The sequence below is a fragment of the Canis lupus genome, chromosome 4 (genome assembly GCF_003254725.2).
Source record: "Canis lupus dingo isolate Sandy chromosome 4, ASM325472v2, whole genome shotgun sequence".
Classification (NCBI taxonomy): domain Eukaryota; kingdom Metazoa; phylum Chordata; class Mammalia; order Carnivora; family Canidae; genus Canis; species Canis lupus.
The window spans coordinates 61,042,706-61,065,366 of record NC_064246.1 but is presented as its reverse complement, the minus strand read 5'-3'; the positions used below and the strand labels follow the sequence as shown (position 1 = coordinate 61,065,366).

General features: G+C 40.3%; 1 protein-coding gene across 1 annotated transcript; it reads right to left on the bottom strand.

Annotated features, from left to right (window-relative positions):
• Window positions 1–11,271: 11,271 nt before the first annotated feature.
• ESM1 (endothelial cell specific molecule 1) lies at window positions 11,272–20,795 on the bottom strand. Its single transcript, XM_025434626.3, has 3 exons — window positions 20,056–20,795; window positions 16,363–16,515; window positions 11,272–12,807 (listed from the first exon to the last, which is right to left on the bottom strand). The coding sequence occupies exons 1-3, from the start codon at window positions 20,357–20,359 to the stop codon at window positions 12,710–12,712; spliced, it is 555 nt and encodes a 184-aa protein (XP_025290411.1). The 5' UTR covers window positions 20,360–20,795; the 3' UTR covers window positions 11,272–12,709.
• Between the last annotated feature and the right edge of the window lie 1,866 nt (window positions 20,796–22,661).

The window sequence follows — 22,661 nt, the reverse complement described above, 5'->3', positions numbered from 1 at the left end:
TACAATTTTCCCTGATGAAGTAAGCCACTTTGAAATTAAACATTTAGCAAACACTTATTGAGTCCCTACTATGGACTTCCTAGAGATAATATAAACATATTATATCTCACTGCAAAAACAGTGAGATGCGATACATATCTTCATGGAGCTTAGAGTCTCATGAAAGGACCTGATGTGTGCCTAATTGATAGCTAATTGCAGCTGCTACAGATGCCTGCAGAGACACTGGTTTATATCAGCCAGGAATTTAGCCAAGTCTGGGAATCCAGGGAATGATTCCCTAAAAAGTGGATGGTTGCACTGAAACTTGAAGAGTGACTAAGAGTTAGCTCAGCAGAGGATAGGAGTTTGGGACATTACAGGTAAGAGAATAAGATGCATTAAAGCCAGTGTGATTAGAGACAGCTAGACAAGCATAGTGGTAAATAAGTCTCTGACCCCAAACCTGAAAACACCTCATTACTGGAGTTTTAGGCACTTTGCTAGACTGGGAGAAATCTGAGGGCAGGTAACAATTCTCTTGTCTTCATATTGTGTTATATGGGAAGCCAACTATGCGATATGCTTACAGATCTACCTGCATACACACATCCTCCCCTGACCCAGTCTTTTTCTTCTCAATCATCGTGAGCAATTAGTTTAATCACTACAGCTTCAGGGATCAAAGTCTAATTCAATACTTTTAAGACAGGATAATAGAAAAGAGGTCTCAGAGGTCAATCAATGAAGCCCCTAATTTTCCAGATGAGGAGACTGTGATCTAGAGTGATCGAGTTATCTGCTGGATGTCATACCCCTAGTTAGTTGAGCAACACAGTCCAGGTTCACATCCTTGGCACCTAAGTGTTTCTTTCTCTTAAGGCCAGGTGCTTTGATATGCTTCCCAGAACTTATCTATTTGGATGTTTCAATGCCAACTGTGTGAGGCATGTATCACTGCATTGCTCTGCCCGTACCCTCTTATTAGAGACTTCCTCCTGGCTCCAGCCCTCAGGTCCTAAATTCACTTGGTAGCATGTGAAATATGCCCCATCTCACCTGCAGGTATAACTGACTATGAATGTAGAAGATTCTTCCATATACACTCCCAGCCCTGGTCTGGTCACTTAGACTCCACCAAGGCACCTCCTGGGACTTTCTGCTATAGTTAATTGGGGGAATTTCTGGGAGTTATTTCTGGGACTGCATTAAATAGGTAATCCCAGATCCCCTGCTCCTGAAAGATGGAGTTGGAGACAGAATCCTGATGATTCTGGATTAAGCCAAGCCTGAAACTAGTAAGACTCACTTTTCTGGGCCTCCCAGTTACAAGAGCCAATACCTCAGTTTGCCTCTCACAAATTTGTAATAATACGCTTAGAGATTGTTCTGGAGTCAGCCAGTGTGTGGTAGCTCTAGAAATTAAAAAAAAAATGTGTAGGGCTAGAGTAGGAGTTACTGCCCAAACATATCAATTCCTTGTGCAAGCCAAAGTAATGGAGGACTCAAAACAGAGCCAAACTGCCCAATCTGAGACCTAGCTCTGCCCATACCAACTGTGTAATCCTGGGCAAGCTACCTGGATTGCTATGTCTCAGTGTACTCAACTGGAAAACAAGGTAGTATCTGCCTCATGGGTTGTTGTGAAGATTAAACAAATTAATACATAAAAGACTCTTAGAACATGGCTTGTGCAGAATAAACACACCATAAGTGTTAGCCACTACTGGTATTATGCTACAACTATTAATATTATGGTTAACCAAAAGAAACCAATTGACAGTAAGGAGAATGAACGAGACAGAGAGTCAAATAAGATTAGGGACAAAATCACAAGAATATTGACCACAGAAGGAGAGAGAGGAGTTGTCTTTATTCCAGATGCCTTCTCAAATCCCATAGGGCCAATCTACTTCGTAAGACTTCTCTATCCTTAAAATAAAGCTCCCCCCCCCTTTTCTTAACGTGAGCCCTTTTAATTGGATTTCTATTTCTTATAATCAAACAAGCCTAGACAAAAACATAGACTTTGCAGAGTGCAGTGCAGGCCAGACCAGATGGCATTTCCCTGTTCAACACCATCAACTGCCCCCGGGGTATCTCAATTGTGTGTACTCGCTCTGTTGAAAACCATCTTACTTCTTGAAATGCCACTCAAAAGCAAATACCTCTCATGGCAGGCACCAGCACTGTCCCAGACAACTACAGGAACTAACCAGGAAGCCCTGGTCCAGGAATGTGTGGGAGTTCAAGAGGGAATCCTCTTATTTCCACCTTTGAAGAGCAGGTATATCATTTCCTTTGCTGGGATCAAGCAGCCAGGATTGCCATGTGAATCCAAAGTGTTTCTAGCACTCTCTTTGCTGAGTTCTATTCATAGAAAACCTTGGCCTGGCTCCAGGTCTGTGTCACATTGTTTGTGTGGAATGAGGATGTGCTCTGCTTTTTCAGAATAACAAGCCCATGTTTTTGAGTCATTACAGGAAAAACTTTTCCCACAGTGTGATGAATGCAGTTCACTTCATCACAGCCAAGGTGTGTCATTCCAAAAGACGTATGAAATGTCCCCAAAGAAGAAATCCCAAAGCCATTCACATTCCAGCCCCCTTGCTGGTCATAAAGAGCCTGAGATATCCCCCACTGTGCTTGGATGCTCTCTTCCCCTGATCACTGGCTCCCTTTCTCCCTTTTGTCCTTACTTCAGAACATATAAAAAATTCCACAAGTAATTTTTACCAGGTGAAAACATCTGATCCAGCTTTCCCATCTGAGTGTTCACCCACTGAGCAGTCAAAATTCATGTTTATCTTAAATCTCACAATTTCAGATTTACAGACCTGACATGCCAGAGCAGGCTCCAGCACAGTCACACCTGTAAAGATGGAAGTATATAAATATAGTAATAATCTCCCCATCTATTAAAACCTCTTCATCTCTGAAAATGGAGTATTAATCTTGTTTGAATAAGAACAAATAAACATAGTTCATGAATTCTTTTTTTATTGAGGCATAATTGACTATATAAATAGTATTCTATTAGTGTCAGGTGCACAACTTAATGCTTTAGTATTTGCATACATGGTGATATGATCACCATAGTAACTAGTTAACATTCATCCCCATACCTAGTTACAAGCTTATTTTTCTTGTGAAGAAAACTTTAAAAATCTACTCTAAGCAATTTTCAAAGATGCAATACAGTGTTACCAACCAAAGTTGCCATGCTGTGGTTGTCCTCATGACTTATTTATTTAGAACTGGAAATTTGGATCTTTTGATACCTTGACTCATTTTGCCCTTTTGCCACTTACACCACTGACACCCATCTGTTCTCTGTATCTACGAGCTTAGTTTTTTGTTTTGTTCTTTTAAATCCCACATATCAGTGAGATTATTTAGTATTTGTTTTTCTGACTTATTTCACTTAGTAAAATGTCTTCAAGATCCATCCATGTTGCTATAAATGGTAAAAGCTTCTTTTTAAATGACTGAATAATATTCCATTGTGTGTGTATCATAATTTCTTTATCTATTTATTCATCCAGAACCCTTAGGTTGTTTCCATGTCTTGTCCACTGTAAATAACACTGCAGTGTATATAGGAGTCCATATATCTTTTTGAGTTAGTGTTTTCATTTTCTTTGGATAAATGCCCAGAAGTGGAATTACTGGATCCATATGTCCTTTATTGCATGGCAAATAATTGTACAAATAAAAGAAGGCAACGTTGATTAGAAGTGGTATTTTACAATGGGTGACAATGATCATAGGATCAAGAGGAGCCTTGCAGCTGTCAGTCTCCAATGATCATCTCACTAGGGTGTGGACACCTCCTCCAATTACTGCCTTGCTGCAGGTGTCAGAGCTGTATTGACTTGGCCCTCATCAGCCTGGCGGCCCTCTGCTTGCAAAAAGTAGGTGTTCCAGTCTATCATCCCCAATGATACACTCTTGCCGTTTTCTGTTACTTCAGGGTAAGTCCCCCATGCAGACTTAGAGATGGAGACGTAGTGGTTTCCAGGGCCTCAGAAGCAAGAGGATGGTCACCACCCTGAGCTTTTCAAGGTTTTAAATAGTGTTATGTTGATCTAATTGTAAAGACACTGAGAAAAGACAGTCAAGGAAGAAGCATGAAAATGCTGATCAAACTATCAGCGATTGTGTTTTTAACATTAACTTTGTCTTAATTTCAGATTTATGGAAAAATTGGAGAAGAGAAAAAATTCCCACGTAACTTTCATCCAGATTCCCCAAATATTCACATTCTTTCTCTTAATATGTGTACATGTATGTTTTTCCTCTTTGAGCATAAATTGCAGCCATTTGGGTAGGATTGAAAGGAAGAAGGTTTTCAAAAATAATACTTCAAGATGAAGAACAAAAATCATTGATGTTAAATAATTAGATTTTTTAAAAGACAATCTTGCCTTAAAGACAATAATAACATTTTTGTCCTTGGTATCAAACAAAGTCATTTAAGAAAAAAAAAATCATTGGTCAGACTATGACATAGATAAAGAGAGCAGTCAAACTGCTTCCTGCCAGTGACATTGTAGCCACAATCCCCATCCTGGACTCATCTGAACCTAGTCATGCCTCTGCTCCATCCATCAAGAAGATTCAATCAATCTGCAGAAACACTTGATTAACACATTCAGTCCTTCTCCCAAAAGCACACAAATGACCTCCAGTGGGCCTCCACTTCTTAAATCTCCAAGACCAAGGAGTGAGGTTCTTGGTTCTCTAAGGCACTCCTTCCCACCCAAATTTTACAATTCTACTTGTTTCTTGTTATCTTATGCAACTTGTTTTTCACCAAAACAGTACTGCCGAAATTGATCAACATCTTATTGGCCAGACTGGGCTCTGAAGAATTTTGGCTACATCCAAAACTGAAATCCAACTACAAAGGAAAAATGTTTGTCACGACTTAGCTATTTATTAAAATGGGCCATAAGGTCAGAGGATAAAATCCCAAAAAGAGGAGTTTGAGAGAGTTTTGGAACCATCAAGAAGCACTAGGATATGAACAAAATGACTATGGCTCTTTGTCCCAGCAGCACCCCAGTGTAATGTCTATTTGCTCCTGGCACTTGCACCTCCCCAGCTGCCCTGCATCCTCCAAACCAATGGATTCAGCAGGTGTGTTATTGTCCCACTTTGTGAGATACCCCATCCTACAAATACATTACATTTATGCTGAAGTTGGCTGAAGTCAGTTTTTCCACTGTTTGGTTTTGTTTTGCCTTCAACCCAACAGCCACAAGCTACCCCAAATGATTGAGTGGGGCACCTGTGTGTTTCCCTTCTGTCTGTGCCATCTCCGAAGGGCTCTTTGAAGACAGGATCACAGTTTCTCAGCTGCTCACCCTGCTTCTGTTAACCCTCTGCAGAGCAAATGCTCCCCCAAGCAGACTGCCTGACTGCTCATAGGTAAAGGGTGAAACACCTAGTACACTTATTAGACCTCATTCTCTTGGAAACTGGATTTTGCTTTTGTATAAATCTAACAAAAATCGGTCCATTTACCAGTTCTTCTGGTTTCTAGAGGCCATGAAACAATTTCAGGAAAACAGTATTTCAAATCCATTGATCTCTGCTCTCAGATGCCTCCATAGCTCTGATTCATTAAATAACTAGAGAGTCAACCATGATCCTGGGTTTCCAAAGTTGTTTTCAAACCAAGAACTCGACTGCTGCCAAGACTAGCAGGGGTTTCTGAGCTGGCCAACATTCCTTGAGTTTCCTTTGAGAGGTGAAAAAAAAAAAAGGCAGCTTAAAATGCATTATATAAGAAAGAAAGGTATGAACAAGTTAAGGGGAAACTACAAAGGAAGCGGGCCAAGTCCCAAAATAAAAGGCAGGAATAGAAAACTAAAAATAGCAACAGGGATGTGTGCCACATCTGTGGGGCTCCCTTGCATTCTCCTGGAGCATTGTACCTTTTTTTTTTTTTTCCAGGAGCATGCTAATAATTGTTTGGAGATTTAAATAGAACACTATTATTTGTTCTTTAAAAATAGTCACTTCTTTTGTAGAATTGTGAGAGAGTTTCAAATTACATTAATTGAATTTCACTCATTTGTTATTTACCTTTTACGGACATCTTCAAGGGTGTTAAAGAGACTGTCAATTTTCTTCGACCTCTTTATCCATCTTTAATGGAGCATTTGAAATATTGGAGATATTTCAGTCTTGTTGCACTTAATGGACATTTGAAATGAAAAAAAAAATAAAGTTGGCTTATATGACAATACTTTAAATATCTGCTGTTTATTGGAAAGCTTAGTGCATGCCAGGCACAACGATAGGATGAAAATGGCATACATGTGCCAACATGTGCAAAGGTCCTTACAACTTTGCCCATGAGCCATTACCCACGCTCTTCACAGAGGACACTAAGGGGCAGCATGGGTAGATAACAAACCCAAGTCAATAATCAGTGAATATCGCAAAGAGTTAATCCTGGCTCCCTTTGATTCAAAGACTTAGGGTCCTTCCACAATACTTAAAATAATCAAAAATATTTTTCAAATAGGCTAACTATGCATAGTTAGCACAGAGCCATCAGCAGGAATTCATTGCTCACTTTCTCATTTTTGCTTACTTTTAAAGACCTATACTTGAATTTATATGTAAATTCTGAAAATGTTTGGTACACACCCCATGACTGAGATGGGTGCCATTCCTCCTGGTTATAACGTTTGTCTTCCACCATTCAATTGGTTGTCAGATTAGTAAGACAATTACATTTTTCCCTTAAGAGAAATATGTTATGATAGATTTGAAGAAAATGAAGCCTCATACCAGGGAAGTGCCTATGTAGATGTCGTTTACAACGTTTGTTTAATAATCACTTCCAAGTTGTAAATTCCTGTTTTCTCTAGACACAACAAAAACAGGAAATATTTACCAACTTCACAGGTGTCAGGAAATACTTTAAAAACCCTGGTGGCCTAACCACCAGCTTAAGCAGATAGCATTCTTGTGTATAGGTACAGAAGGTATATTGTAATTTGAAACGTGTACTTACGATCCAGAGACCTTCACCTATACTTACTAAGGATTCACTGGCTTTGCTTCTGTTGGACCAGAGATTTTATTTTCCCAGAAGAGGAGTATATTGTGCTAATGTGCTTTTTTTTTAATCTACCTTTACTTGGTTTGAAATCCCATTTCTATATCTAACCAAGTACCAAGATGAAAAAGTACATCTCAAAACTACTGAAATTTAGGATTATGTTTTTTAGTCATGTATGCAATAAACCACGAATTCATTTTCATTTGCTTGCATTTGCAATTTACATCTCCAAAAATGGAAAGAGCGTTATTCTTTTTCCCAATTATCAAACTAATGGCAAAAGATTTCAGCATAGAGCTAAAAAATAAAGAATAAGGTAAGCATCCCTGTTAATGTCTGTATTTATACCCACTTACAATTTTTTTCAGAAAAACGAGATTATTCTTATGGCATCGTAGCATGTTTTCTTTTTTCACCTAACATACAGTAGAAGTGCTCTCAACCAACCTCCACTTACTCATCTCACTACCATCACCATGTGTCCCCCTTCTCTCTGGATGACATGCAACTGTTGAGGTCCACGGTGTACAATGAAGAAGGATGCAGGCCCACAGGCCTCTCTTGGGGATGCACTTGCACACTTTCATTTCTCTACCAGCTGAAATAAAAGCTTACCTAGAGTCTGTTGCATTTCTTCCAAAACTTGTTTGTGCCAGTTATCACTGTCGCAAAACTGAATTAAATACTCAATGTAGATCAATAAGCTAGCAACAAACACAACAAGAGGATTGTTACTGTGGAAACTAAAGCAAATGTTTCAGAGAAACCTGATAAAGTTATCAAAAAATAGCTGCTTTCAAGCCAGGGGAGAAGGACTAATGAAAATCTAGTAGTCAGCACCCTTTAGGCAGCCACACTCCCTGACCAACTCCTGGCCAGATTACATTGTCCCTTTCCACTTTGGAGTGAATGCCAACTATGTCAGTCACGTCAAGCGCACTTCATCACTTGCAATGGCTAAAGCACAGTCAGTTCTTGGCTACGCTGTCATTCCCTTAACGGATACTCTACCAATGGCCTTTTCAGGTTACTTACGATTTTTTAATACTGTAAAAACATTGCCGCTGTTTTTTGTATATATTTTTGTACACTCAAAAAATTATTTCCTTAGAATAAATTCATAATATAATTTTTGTTTGAAAAGATGTATATATTTTAAGTCTTCATATAGATATATGTTTTTTTAACTATGTGGTAGATAAACTGCAGATTTGAATGTTTTCATTAAAAAAAATTGAATGGCTAAATTGGACAAGTGGTTTTCACCACACTACACAAGATTTTATCGCCAGATTTATTTGGGTCTAGGTGTTTTCATCTGTAAAATAAAAGGTTTAGACTAGAATTCTTTGGGCCCATTTTCAACTCCAATATTTCAGATTTCTATGTACTCTAATATTTTCCAGAGAGCTGGAAAATGTATAAACACATCTACTTGAGAGAATGCTGTCACAAGGATCTATATAAATGGAAGTGTATAATTTGGATTAATGTAAACACACCAGACACTATCATTGCTTCAGAATGATTTCTCCCTAATCTTGGGGGGACAGGAAGAAACAAATAGTCCCCTCATATCCAGGTGTTCTCCTCTGTAGTTGCAGACTAACTGCCCTTCTGTCCTTCCCAGAAGACCTGCCATGTAGTTATCAGCACCCTTCATTCAGGCTTCCACCCTGACCTCTCCAGGGACACTGCTCTTCTGTGGTCCCCAGGGGCCTCCTGGGGACTCTAGGTCTGCTTAAGCTCTTCATGACACATGGCACCACCAGTTACTCCTCTTGAATGCTTTTCTTCCTACGAGACCACAGACTCCTTGGCCATTTCCTAATTCTCTGGTTCTTCCACTTCCATTCCCTTTGATGGTTTTCTATTTGTCCCTTATAAGTCTCCATGATTTAAAGTTTCTCTGATATTTTTTTCCAAGTCTCTCAATTGCTTAAATAGTTAAGTATCTTTAAACAACAAAAGCAAGTTGAATGAATCAACTGGTTAAGAAGTATTGCAGTGCATGCTTTCGTAAGGCCAGGAATGATTGGTTTTGATCACTCTTAAATTTATCTCCTTTCTAGGCAAGTCTAGATCTTGCTATACTAGTGATTCTCCAAGTGTGGTGCCTGGACCAGCAGCACCTGCATCGCCTGGGAACTTGTTAAAATGGAAAATCCTTGGGCCTCATCTCAGACATACTAAATCAGCAATTTGTATTTTAACAAGGCCTCCAGGTAATTCTAATGCGTAATAAATTTAGCGAATCACTGGTCTATAACATGCACCCTTTTAAAGCCAGGCCTTGATTCAATGATTAATGCTAACTATGGGTGATCAGAAGTAATCAATTCTCCCTCCAAATATCTGTGCAATATTGAATTATATCTATAGATCCTTTATTCCTAGGGACCTCAGGGTAAAGGAAAATAATGAAATACAGGATGGAAACAACAGGCTTCCCCAGTTGCCTTCCACAGAAAATGACAACTCAGTCTGGCTGCCGCTAATAATACCTTACAGTTTTCGTTACCACGGGGGATGTCCCCACTGCCTGATGGAGAAGCACTCCCTGTTTCTGTTGCCCTGGACAACCCTATTTTTCAGATTCACTGACTCTCATGTATGCTTCCATTTTTTTTGATCTTCTTGAGTCCCCACAGGCAAGATAAGTAGCCATCGGGGAGATGAGAGCTGGCAGGTGAAAGGGATGGGAGGCCATCTGCTCCATCTGCTCTGCTGGAGACAGGCCTGTCACCCGCTTCCTTTGTTCATTTCTTTCTTCCTTCCTTCCTTCATTCCTCCAGACATCCACTTACCCATCCACTCACCCATCTTTCTTCCCAAACATCCTTTTATCCATTTATCTACCCATTCACTCTTTCACTCATCCACTCATCCACCCATCTATCCACCCATTCATTAATCCATTGATTCCAGAAATATTTGTTGTTTGGAATAGTGCCAGCTTGGTTTCTCTTCAATATCAAATGAAATTGAGCCTCACTGGAGACCACTGACCTATGGCATTTCCTTTTACTTCTCCAGTGTTTCCCAGGACAATCCATATGGATGCAGGGGAAAAAAAAATCTCAGAACTTCTATTTACATTTATTTTTAACTCCTAAAAATTTCTACTTTGAGTATGTTTTATAAGAACATAGTGCTTAATACTGTGTTATGTATATAGTTTAAAATTGCATGCTCAAAAATATTGTAATCAAAAAGTGCAAAGTCCAAAAATTTTGGATTCTACTGCTATGAAGAATAGAGTCAGAAGGCTACAGAGCAATATGGGATGGACAGGGACTAGCATTTGAGGTGAAAGGCACAAAAAGGTCCCGGTACCAGGAAACTGGTCAGCTAGAAAACATGTGTAAGAACAGATGAGCCCACTTTTGTATGACTGTATTGCCCGTGGTCTGCAATGCTGCAGAGCAAGAGCAGAGGCAAGTCCTGCCCTGGCCTAGCTCTTATTCCACTGTACACCCTTCTCCAAAGGGACATTTGGACTGTGATCTGGGCTTCAGGCCAAGTAGGGGGACCTTTAAGTAACCTTACTCCCCGACAGCATGTCTTGAACTTCACTGCACACTGGTGAAAGTAAAGATTTTCAGTGCATTGTTTTTATTTAATAATAATAATAATAATGTGAGTATCTTACATTAGTATAACTTTTTAATCTCATTTACATCCAGTTTCTCCCACTTTAAAAAAAGGAAAAAGATTAACTCAGGCAAATTGATGTTTTTGCTAATACAGACCATTTTTTTAGCATGTGTCAAATCACTTAAATGTTTTCCTAATTTGCCCATCATAAGGCTGAGTGAACCTACCCTCTTCTTGGACACAACACTCCAAACTGCAAAGCTGAACGGAATGCTGCTCTATTCTTTTATAGGCACTGAAACTTTTATCTTTGCCTATTTCCTCTAAGGTGTAAGCATCTTCAAACACTAACAGAAGGATTCTTTTGTCTTTGCCTCTATAGAATGGGTTGATATATAGGGACCTGCTTTTCAGCAAGCTGTAAGGCATGAGAAGACCAAAAATGTGGGGCAAAGAAATAAATATCCTAGCTTCATGTTTTGACAGAAAATGCTTATCTGTGGCAGCAAATTCGATTGAGAAGATTAACTTCAATATGCATATGAGAATTCCTGTTCATTGGATGAATCTTTTAAATAACAATGATTTAACAAAGTCATGAATGGACCCAAAACAGCTGTCTTATTTTTTTATTGAACAATCATAAACTTTGCCTTTTAAAACAAATCCTAACAGCTTATTCAGCTTACATTCAAAGACCCTCCCACACACACACATTCATAAGTCTGTTGGCAAACTTTGAGAATAAAATATAGGTAAATAGTGAAATAATTCTTAAATAATCTTCACTCCAAATAAAATACTTCTGCAAATATTTCCTAACAAAATCTAATACAACAGTCCTGTTTGTGCTAAGATCCTCCCAAGTGTACTCATAATTCCACTTATCAACCAACCTTAAAGGAAAGAAAAATAAGAAAATAACAATACTTTAAAGTTGATGTTTCCTACTGAAAATTGACTTTCTTCCAAACCTCCTAAAAACGTGTTTTCTACTTTAAATCTGAAACTCATCTAAGTCACTGCACTTACTATTAAATAAATTCCTTCTGTTGCTCATTTTCTGACATTTTATAAATCCATAATGACTATTTTTTCTAGATTTTTCTTATGCTCGTTACTAGTAATATTACTATAATTATTAATAACAAATTTACCATACCTTGGCTGTTTGGAAACCTTGAAGTGTTACACCTTTATTCTACCTATTTTAAACAAACAGTATTTCGTTCATCTTCTCAAGAAAGTAATAAGTATGGGTATGGAGGATGATTCGTACTAACATAATTGTTACAAAATTATATAAATATTTACCTTCACAAGTCTTCCAAGGGGGCAAAATAATTCCTAGCTCTCTCAGTCTGAAGTGGCATTCTTTAAAACCATTTATGGGCATGTACGTTTGCCCTCTGCTCCAGAATCATCCTTCAGGTACGGTAACCTAGGCATGACCAGTAGCAGCTCTTTGAAACCTGCCTCAGTTCAAGGCTGCTACTCAACCTCCCACAAGCTTCAAACATCCCACTTCCTTCAGGGGTTGTTTTGTTTTGCCTTTTCCCAAAGTAAATAAAAAGCAAAACTAAATTCTATTGATGCTACCACAAGGAAGACCTAAGTATCATACTCCCCCACCCTGCCCCCACCTTCTCTCACTCCTCACTCTCCCTCCATCCTGTATCCCAACATCAATGTACATCTGAGTCACGGACGCGTGAACCCACTCTGGTCTTCAGCTTTGGCTAGCTCTCTCTTTGGTTGATCTGCATCCATGTTAAGATGATCTAAATTGCATTTTCAGTTCTTCAGTATTACTATAAACACATATTTAACAAATCTATATGCATTCAAATATTTAACAAGTATCTAAAAGTGTTCAGTCATATGCATTTTATGGATTGTTAGTAGCCTACTTTTTTTTTTCCTGGACCCACACACTTGGCCTTCCAAAATCACATGTCCATATGCTATAATCTAGACAGTTCCTAAAATGTTGGCTGTGTGTTGAATGATCATTAAAATAAGAGTCTTCTCTCAGAAATCCACCCCCCAGGATCAGCGAGGATTTAACCATTTCATTACAGGAGAACGGGCATTTTCTTTTACGAGTTCTTCTCTCACAGCATTGCCATCTCCAGATGCCATGTCATGCTCTGAAATTAGAAGGAATGTACATCATGTCCAGATGTTTATAACTCTAAGATGAAGTACAGTTTTATTTTTGTATTGCAAGGGATTTACAATAAAATCTTTAATAGGCTCAAAGAGTCTGTGCTCATTGCATTCACCTACTCTGTCAGTTGGCACCTCCCGTCTAAGTCAGCACCCCCTGAATGATTTATTTTCATATATCTATCATCACCAGCCATTAGCTTATACATGCATTTGTCTTTTTTTTCATGTAATGTCTCATACCACCACTAGAATATCAGCTCCAAGAAGACAGGGGCTTTATTTTGTTCACGGCTACTACAGTGCCTGGAACATAGCAGGCACCTAATAAATACTTATGTAATTAGCAAATGTAAGAGTATCTCTCTAAGTAAGAATTTCATACAGTCTGTTATGGAAGAGGGATTAGCTTATTGTGTGGCTTCAGAAGGCAGATAGCAGATCAAAGGACAGCACTTTTATATGGATAGCTCTCGTTCTACATAAAAGTTTGTAATATTTAGAAGTTTCCAAAGTGAGATTTGTCTGCTTCTAAGAGTAGCGAGGTATGTTTACTTCAAAAGTGCACTTCCTAAAATGGAATGCTGTATGATTAGTGCAACCTGGCAAATGAAAGTGTGCAAAGAAATCAAATATTCCAGATACTTGATAGTAATCCCCACTCCCCTAAAAAAAAACGTCACTTGTAAATTCCCAGTCTTAGAAAATTGGAAATCTCACAGCAATAACAACAATAACAAGTGGAAATAGGAAGGCAGGAAGCCCACTTGCCAAGAATGCAGTAGCCAATAGGTAGAAAGCTAGAGAAGATAAGCTCTTGCAATCAGGGTATGGAAGGTACCTCCAGAGGTCCCTGTGTGGACAAACCTTGGAACCACTTACAAAGGATTTGTAAACAGATCTTCAGAGAGGAGATGTGAGGCCCATGGAAGGACTGAGCCTCCAAGGCCTCTCCTCTAAGTGGTGCCACATGCACCCTGGCCAGTCCAAAGGAGGCAATGGACCACGAGCAGAGGAGCTCCTGGGCAACCTCTCCATGAGGCCTTTAGGACAGTCTGCTCTCCAGCCTAAGGTTTACCTCCTGACTAAGGTTTACCAAGACTGCACTAGTAATTCTCTTTAGCTGCTCCTTTAGCTAATGAAGCTAATATCTTAGGTCAGAAAATGCTTTCCCCATAAATTTATACCAAGAATCTTGATACCTAATTTGGGTATAGAAATATCTTTTGTGTAACCCCTAATGTAACTTCCGCCCAGCGAAATAACTGTGTCCAAGGCATCTATACAGTAGTCAAGATATCTGCAAAATCTGCATGCAATAACACAGGGTGGCAGGCTCAAGAGAAGGGGACTGCAATCAAGTTTAGTAGAAAAGAGGGTGTGGGGCTGGGTGTGCAGTCGAAGGGATGGGGGTTCCCTTCTTGAGGATTATTCCAAAGGAGCTCTCACAGCCACCAAACGTTCATCCCAAACACCAAAAAAATTCACAAGAGATTCAATTCTCTCTCAGTGGGAAAGGTTTAGATGCAACCATAAATGAATGGAGAGGAATGCAAAAGTTGTTCTTCAAAGTGCTTTGTAGAAAAAAAAAAGTACTTTGTAGCCCGTAGTTTTAAGAAAACAAAATAAGACATAGGAAGATGCAAGTGTTTGAGACAGCTAGCTGTACTAAGACAATAGGTTTCAAACCTGTACTGAAGTAATCAAATCATTCAAAAAATGTGCAGGTCTTGGAAAGTAGATTGATGGTTACCAGGAGTTGGGAGGAGAGAGATATGAGGAATGGGGGCAATTGCTTAATTGGGGTTTTATTTTGAGCTCATGAGAATGTTTTAGAACTGGACCAAAGTGGCAGCTATGCAGCATTGTTAATGTACTGTCACTGAATTCACTTCAAAATGGTCAATTTTATGTTATGTAAATTGCACCTCAATACAAAATATTTTTTAGGACTTAAAAATCTTTTTCCATTTTGCTTTCCTTTCTTTTAAAGATTTATTTATTTATATATTTACTTAAGAGAGAGCATGCACGAGAGAGAGAGAGAGAGATCTTATAGAGGAAGAGGGAGAAGCAGATTCCTCGCTGAGCAGGGAGCCTGACACGAGGCTGGATCTCAGGACCCTGAGATCATGACCTGAGCTGAAGGCAGACACTTGACTGACTGAGCCACCCAGGTGCCCCCTCTATTTTGCTTTTCAAGGACTGTAGGACAAGTCATAAGTATTTAAAGTATTAATGATGATCTCATTTTCCAGATCAAATATTCAGAAAGATATATACCTAATAGTTTTAAAGGGGGGAGTTTATTTTAAATTAATGTTTAAGGGCATAGACACACTTCAATATAATAATTCACTTAAAAGTATAGTATTTCCTCTTTCTTTTAATGTACTTAATTATAACCATGTGTAAGAAGGAGGTAAAGCTGAGTAATAAATACATTTGCCAAATATTTCAAATCTTAGTTAACTTGAAGTGCAAAGAACCAGAAACAAAAACTAAATAAAATGAACTTGGATTGTCAACTATTTATATCTGGGCGGGGTGGGGGGGCGGGGATTGCATAGTTTGTTGATGCTAGCTAGCAGTTACTATGGCTACATTTTGTTTTAAATGAGTTACTTTCAATTTAGTGAAGCTTTACTGTACTGGTTATTCATTCTACAAGATAACCAAATATGTCCACAGCACCATCTTATATGCCGTATTTCTCACATTTTAACAACCTGGGTAAGAAATACACATGCATGAACAAGCATCATGTGACTATTACTACAACTTCATTCAAAGGCTTAGAGATAATTCCCAAATTTAATCACAGATACTGTCTCTTATCCTCTCCAAAACCCATAAAAATACATGCTTGGAAATATTCCATTTAAATACTTCCATTTTGTTAAAAAAAAAAAAAAAGAAGAAGAAGAAATGTTCTATATTTTCTCTCTTGGCTCTTAACCCTCATCTGATAAATTCCTGAGTGTGTTTTTTCTGTATGAAGCTGAGAAAGAAGTAGCTTTGTCTAGAATGTATATAAAACAGATCACTGAAGAATTTGAAGGACTTTGTATATATTGGTTATTTTATTATATTTTTTGGTAATCAGTCATATTTATTCTCCATATAACTGGATAAACTTTATGGAAAAATGTAAATCATTAATGAAATCTTAAAGATAAAACAAAATAGTAACAGAACCAAACTCAACCACCACCCTTTTCTCCTGAAATAAAGAACAAAATCAAACGAGTGCTTTCTTCTCATCATCTGTGTTTCTTAAATTACTCAAACTGAAAATGAGATTATTTTTCCAGTGTTTATACAGAAATCAAATTTTTTTTTTTGCTAAAAGGTTTTATTTATTTGAGAAAGACAGAATGCAAGCATGAACAGGGGGAGGGTTCGAGGGAGAGGGAGAGGGAGAAGCAGGCTCCCCGTAGAGCAGGGAGTCTGATGGGAGCTCAGTCATGATCTGAGCCACAGGCAGATGCTTAACTGACTCAGCCACCCAGGCACCCTCTGAAATCAATTCTTACCTGTGTGAGAAACAAATCTCCTGTTGGAAGCCTTGGCTACTGAATATTGGAAGAAGGGAAATTTCAGACACTTGCCGGTCACTCTGTCACATATGCCCGACTGACAGTTACAGGTCTCCTTGCAGTCCATCCCGAAGGTGCCGTAAGGGCAGTCTGAGGACAAAGGGGGGGGGGTTAGAGGGGGACCTGCTCCCTGGGCCCCAGCCCCCTGCCACACAGACCCTGTGCACACAGCCTCCAGATCTCCACAAATCTCACGAATCCTGACTGTCAGATAAAATCCAATTCTTAAACAAATGAGCAAAAAAACAAAACCAAAACAAAACAAAAAAACCCTGAGCTTTGAAAGTTGGAATTTCCAGCCACAAATGTGAAATCACACACTGAGACTAGACAATGGACACCTCCACTGTCGTGTCCTGCTGTGAAGCTTAGTGGAAGACAGCTACACATAACCAATATCCTTGAACCAGCCTTACTTCTGTTCACTTTCTGCTTACCAACACACAGGTTCTCGTAATTTCCTTCACACTGTTCCTATGACAGCCCGGTGAGGTGGGCAGTGGAACAGACACATACATGCATCAGCTCCTCCAAGAGTTTAAAGAATGTGATGCGATCTTTGGATCCACTGCCTTCAGAAACGATGTGAACATTTTAGATATGCAGGCAAGGGGCTGGGTGGGCTGTTATGCCAGCTCTCCTGGAAGTGACCAGTCCTCACTCTGCTCCAGCTCTTATCAACTACCTTCTCTGTTGAAATGGCCACACAATTTACCTAACTCCCCTGGATTTTAAGAGGGTTTATTAGTAAAACCTTCTGCAAATCTAAGATGCAACATTCTAAGAACAAGAGCACAGAATTTACCTGTATACCTCCCCCAAATCTGAGCTTCAGTATGTTCAAGTGGACAAACCCATTTATTACAAATGCAGGGTCTTTATTTTATTTTATTTTATTTAAAGATTTTATTTATTCAGAGAGAGAGAGAGAGAAAGAGACACAGGCAGAGGGAGAAGCAGACTCCATTCAGGGAGCCCAATGTGGGACTCGACCCCAGGCCTCCAGGATCATACCCCAGGCTGCAGGCGGTGCTAAACCGCTGCACCACCGGGGCTGCCCTGCAGGGTCTTTATGACATAGACAGCATCTCAATAGGTGACCCAGTCTTTTTTTTTTTTTTTTTTTTGACCACCCAGCTTTTAACAATCAAGTGGAATGGATGTGGAACATTTATTCTCTTGGCATGAGAATATTCTCGTAAGTGTACAATCATACCTAGGGGAAGAAACAAGTGGTGAAGCAGCTGAGCCTTTAGTAATCTAATATTCCATGGAATGATCAATGTAGACATTAATGAAATTTATTTTTGGAGGATATTTAGGATGATGCTTCCTGGCATTCTTCAGATTGCCGAGGAGCCTGGGTTTAAACACTGGCCTCTCTGCCGGGAAGAACAGTTCTTTTTAAAAAACCTTAAAAAGCCCCTTGCAGAAACGCACACAGGATTGGGGTTTGACTGTGTCTCTAGTGATATCAAAGACTAAAACTTTAGCCAAATTCTAGTTATACTTCTGTTGCCCACACACACACACCCCCCCCCCCACTGCGTATTGAATAGTGTTGGCCAGATAGCAGGTGTTCAGTAAATATGTGTTGGCTGGCTGATTGTTAGCTTGGCAGCATAATGCCAAATGTCTGAATATTTAGAAAACATCTGGATGTGCCGCTAAAGTATACAGTTTTCCTAGGCGTGTTCAGTGAAAAAGCAGGAGGAGGGAGTTTGCCTACAGCAAAATTCTATGTCTCTGTGTGGAGTTACTGAGGTTCACACAAGGCCACTATTTCCAGCAGAGAGAAAAATGTTTGAAACGAGACTCGTTTGCAATGTGAATCATGCCAAAAAGAACAATCTTAAATACATTTTAAAAAATCTATCCCATTAACAGCTACCTCAGTCATTCAGTAGAATGTTAGACTGCAAAAGATCCCAGATGCCTTGCAACATTTCTTTACCCAAATGTGACAGTGCATTTACAATCACATTTATTTTATTTTATTTTTTTTACAATCACACTTACAGAGGCGATTCTTATGCCAAGAGAAAAAGCGATGCACTGCATATCCTTGCTATATCATAAGTATGGTTCTATTAACCACTTCCTCTCTAATTTCCTTGTGTGAAATCCTGTGATTTTGCAGAAAATACAGCTCCTATCCAGCTTAAATGTTTGTGAGTGTTCACCAAAAATAAAAAGGTTCCTCGCTATTCTGCCTTTCGTTGGTTACAAACAAAAATAAACTGAGCAAAAAATAAGATTCTCCTAGTAGTCCCAGCATGTATTTCCTAATCCTTAGCATATGTTGTGGATTAAAAGGTAAATTAGCTTGTAAAATATTTGTCTAAAAGGTAGGCGAATTCATGAGACTGGCTCCGTGGTGGATGATCATCACTCATAAAAGCATACAGTACAAATTAAATACAGAAAATCTAAGAATTAAATAAGACAGAAAATACAAGAAATAAATTTCCCAGTCCCATCTTAAAAACTTCTTTGTATTAAGAAACTGATGAATGGGGCCAAATAGCCTAAGTGTTTCATCTTGATAATGGCTTTTAATGATGACACCAGGAAGTATCCCCATAGAGAATATCTCAAAATCACCATCCTTTGGATTCTAAACCTTTTAAACTACAGTCACTAAGTTTGAAATAAATTCTACAAATGTTTTAACTATACATGGTTTAGCTATGATTTCAGCCTAATGACGTTTTTCTTCAAGTCTGGAAACTCTCATTCTTCACAGACTTCCAATTTTTAAATCTTTCTTTGCTGTTATTTTTACTTGTCTTAAACCATCTGCTATTCTTCTAGATGACTGAACACCTTTATAAAGTGGCATGGGGTTTGTTTTATACTTTGGGGTACCTTCTTTCAAGAAGGTGAATCATTCTGATAGATGGCTTAAGCCCATCCTACTGCACAAAGCGCATTAGTGTTCATCAGAAATAGTTGATTTTGAGAGATGCCCTCCAACGCCGGGACCCTTTCAGGATCAAAGAATCACTAAGCCTCTGGCTAGAGGCCGCTAGAGGTTATCTAGCGCAGATCTCTGTAATCACTGCTTGCAGGAGAGAGAGCACCTAAACCATGCAAACCAATTACTTGTCAAGTTCCTAAAGTTTTCCAGAAAGGGAGGTAACACAATTTTTCATTTAAATGCTTTTTTTTTTAAAGATTTTATTTATTTATTCATGATAGACATAGAGAGAGAGAGAGGCAGAGACACAGGCAGAGGGAGAAGCAGGCTCCATGCAGGGAGCCCGACGCAGGACTCGATCTCAGGACTCCAGGATGGCGCCCTGGGCCGAAGGCAGGCGCTAAACCGCTGAGCCACCCGGGGATCCCCTGCGATGCTTTTCTTAGAATCTCCTACCCTCATGGAGGGAAACGCCCTCCTGCTTTCTATGCTTTCCTGCACCAGGGGTTCAGTGCTGCTTGCAGAGTGCTCCTCCTTTCTCTCCCGGTGACACCGCCTGTGCTGGGCCTTGTCCCTAAAGCCACCTGCATCTTCCCTCTTGTCCTTGCCAGCGAAGCCTCCGCACCTCCCACGCTGGCTGACAGCCCTCAGGTGTGCCCCCCCACCCCCCAATCCCGGGGCCGGGGTAGAGGCAAGGGGTGACCCTTTACCTTTGCAGATTCCGAACTCGTCGCCAAAGTCATCCTCCTCACTGTAGAACTGACACCTGAGCCCCGGGCCGCACTTGACGCCGTCCATGGCCGACACGGTGCGGTAGCAGGTCTCGCCGGGCCCCGCGGCGCACACGCGGCAGCAGCCGCAGTCGTCCAGCACCGTCCTCTTGCAGCGCAGGCTGCTCTTGCACCCGGCGCTGTCGCAGCGCTCGGGACAGTCCACCGCATACCTGGCGCTCCAGGCCGCCGCCAGGTGCGCAGGGACCAGGAGCGTGGCCAGCAGCAGCAAGAGGCTCTTCATGTCTCCCCGGGGCTCGGGCTCGGCTTCCCGCGGGCGGCGTGGTCCTTGCAGGCGGGAAGCAGCTGTCCAAAGTGGTAGCTGAGCCTCTGCCTACACGTTTATGAGTTTTATACACTGGGTTGCCCGCATGTTTCCCCGTCATCAATTTCCTCAACCCAGCAGCAATGCTGTCCTCTTGCCAGGCGCTCTTGTTTTAGTTTATGAAATCCAGGATGAAGGCTGGATTAACACGCCGCTGCCATCCAGGAATTGAAAAGCCCAAGCTGATGTCATCTGTTATGTTTAGATGGTTGTTTTGCATGAGCACTGAAAAACTCGCTCACATCCGTCTCAAGGGCTCAAGGACGTCTGCGAAGGGGGAATAAAGAAGGTTGCATACCGTCCTCAGGACAGGAATTGTTCTGACACCGGCATATCACTTGGGCTGTGGCTTTGTCTCGGAGCCTCTGTAGTGAGGAGGAAAATGATATCGACGTGAATCATCAGGCCGAAAGAAGCTCCTTTAAACAAAATAAATAAACATTTGGTATTTCCCCCTCAATAAATAGCTATGAGATCATTTGCAAGAAGAAAGGGTTATATTGTGCCTTTTCAATACTTAGAAGAAGGAAAATATTTTGAAAGAGATTTTTTTTTTAAAGGCCCCTCTCTTCCTTCCTCCCACCCCTCCCCTCAAACGTTATCTCTAAAACAATTCATAGCACATATAGCTAAGTTTATCGTGGATGGAGCTGTATTTCTAATAAGATGTGGAACGGCCCCTGAGAATTTTCTTTAAACTCAATAACAAAACCCACAGAAGAGGTAAGATGCTGCTGGCACCGTTTCTGCGTTACTGGGTTCTGGAAAAACTTATCAGACTTCTTCTGACCCAAAACTCCCTGGGGAGAGGGCTCATCCATCACCGAGTGTGCCTGTCCAATGACTGAGCCCCTTCGGAGCTCTTCCCCTCGCTCCTGGCATCTATCAGAGCCCTCACTAGAAACCGCCAAACAAGGCAGCCAGCCCAAGGAAACAAGTGAGCCAGCAGGGAAATCGGAACGTGGCCCAGAGAGGCAAGTCACTGGGAAGGGAAAACATTACCCATCAGGAAACGGGGTCTTCAAGCTATGGAGGGTCACAGGGCCTAGGTCCCACTGGGAAAGACAGAGCAGTCCTCTTGCAATATCAGCTGGAACAGCGCCTCATGAAGCAAGGATGAGAGGGGGGGCGGGCAGAAAGGGCAAGGTGAAAGAGGAGAGAGCAGAGCTCTTACATCAGCTGCGTGATGCACCTCCAGCTTGTCAAAATTGACATAAACCCACTGTGATCTAGCAACTACTCAACCAATGAAGCTGATGGCTGACTCTTGGTCTGTCACAAATGAGCTTTGGGCAAGCCATAGGACTTCATTCAGCCTCACCGTCTGCTTTTGAGAATTGACAGTGTTAGGCTGGTTGATCTCTGAAATTCTTACCCCCACCTGAAGATGAGGCTGAGGCCATTGGGTAGGACTTGATGATCAGCCTTCAAAAGTGCAATTGTAGAAAATGGAAGGAACAGAATCTGGAATGCAGGGAATTGAGGGGGTGGAAATCAAGGCATGAATCTTCCACTTTCCAAAATTTTCCATGCAATCCAATATGAAATAGTCTATCTGCACCTTCCCAGAAGCAAACACACACTTAGCAAATGCACACTCATTTTATTGTGTTCAATAGTGGGTAACATCCGCTGGGTGCACAGTATGTGCAGATCACCGTTTGGAAGCATTTTACATGTACTGATTCACTTGCTCCTTACCACAACCTCATTAAGTGGGGACTATCATCCTGCTCATCCTATGAATGAGGAAACTGAGTCAGAATGAACTCAGGTCCCCATAAGGTCAGGGCTGAAACTTGAACCAAGTAACTCTAAAGTCAAAGCCACATGTTCCATTGCTTATTATAACACAGTGGTGCTCCCCTGGCTAATGATTCTGATGGCCTACTTTACAATTTAGGCTGGAAAAGTTTACTGCACACCACATTCTGAGAAAAGAGTGGCTAATTGGAATAATGGCTAATTATAATATCTATTATAGAAATAATATCTATTATAGAAATTTTACTGTGTGCAGAGCACTTTATATGTATTACTATATTTAATTTTTATTTTTTTTATTTTTATTTTTTTATTTTTTAAACAACTTCAAAAGGTAGGTACTATTCTTATCCCCACTTTAGAGGTGAGAAATCAGAGGTCTTGAAGGGTTAAGTAACTTGTCCAAGGAAACAAAATTAGCAGATGGCGAAGCAAGGACACAAACCCTGAAACAGAT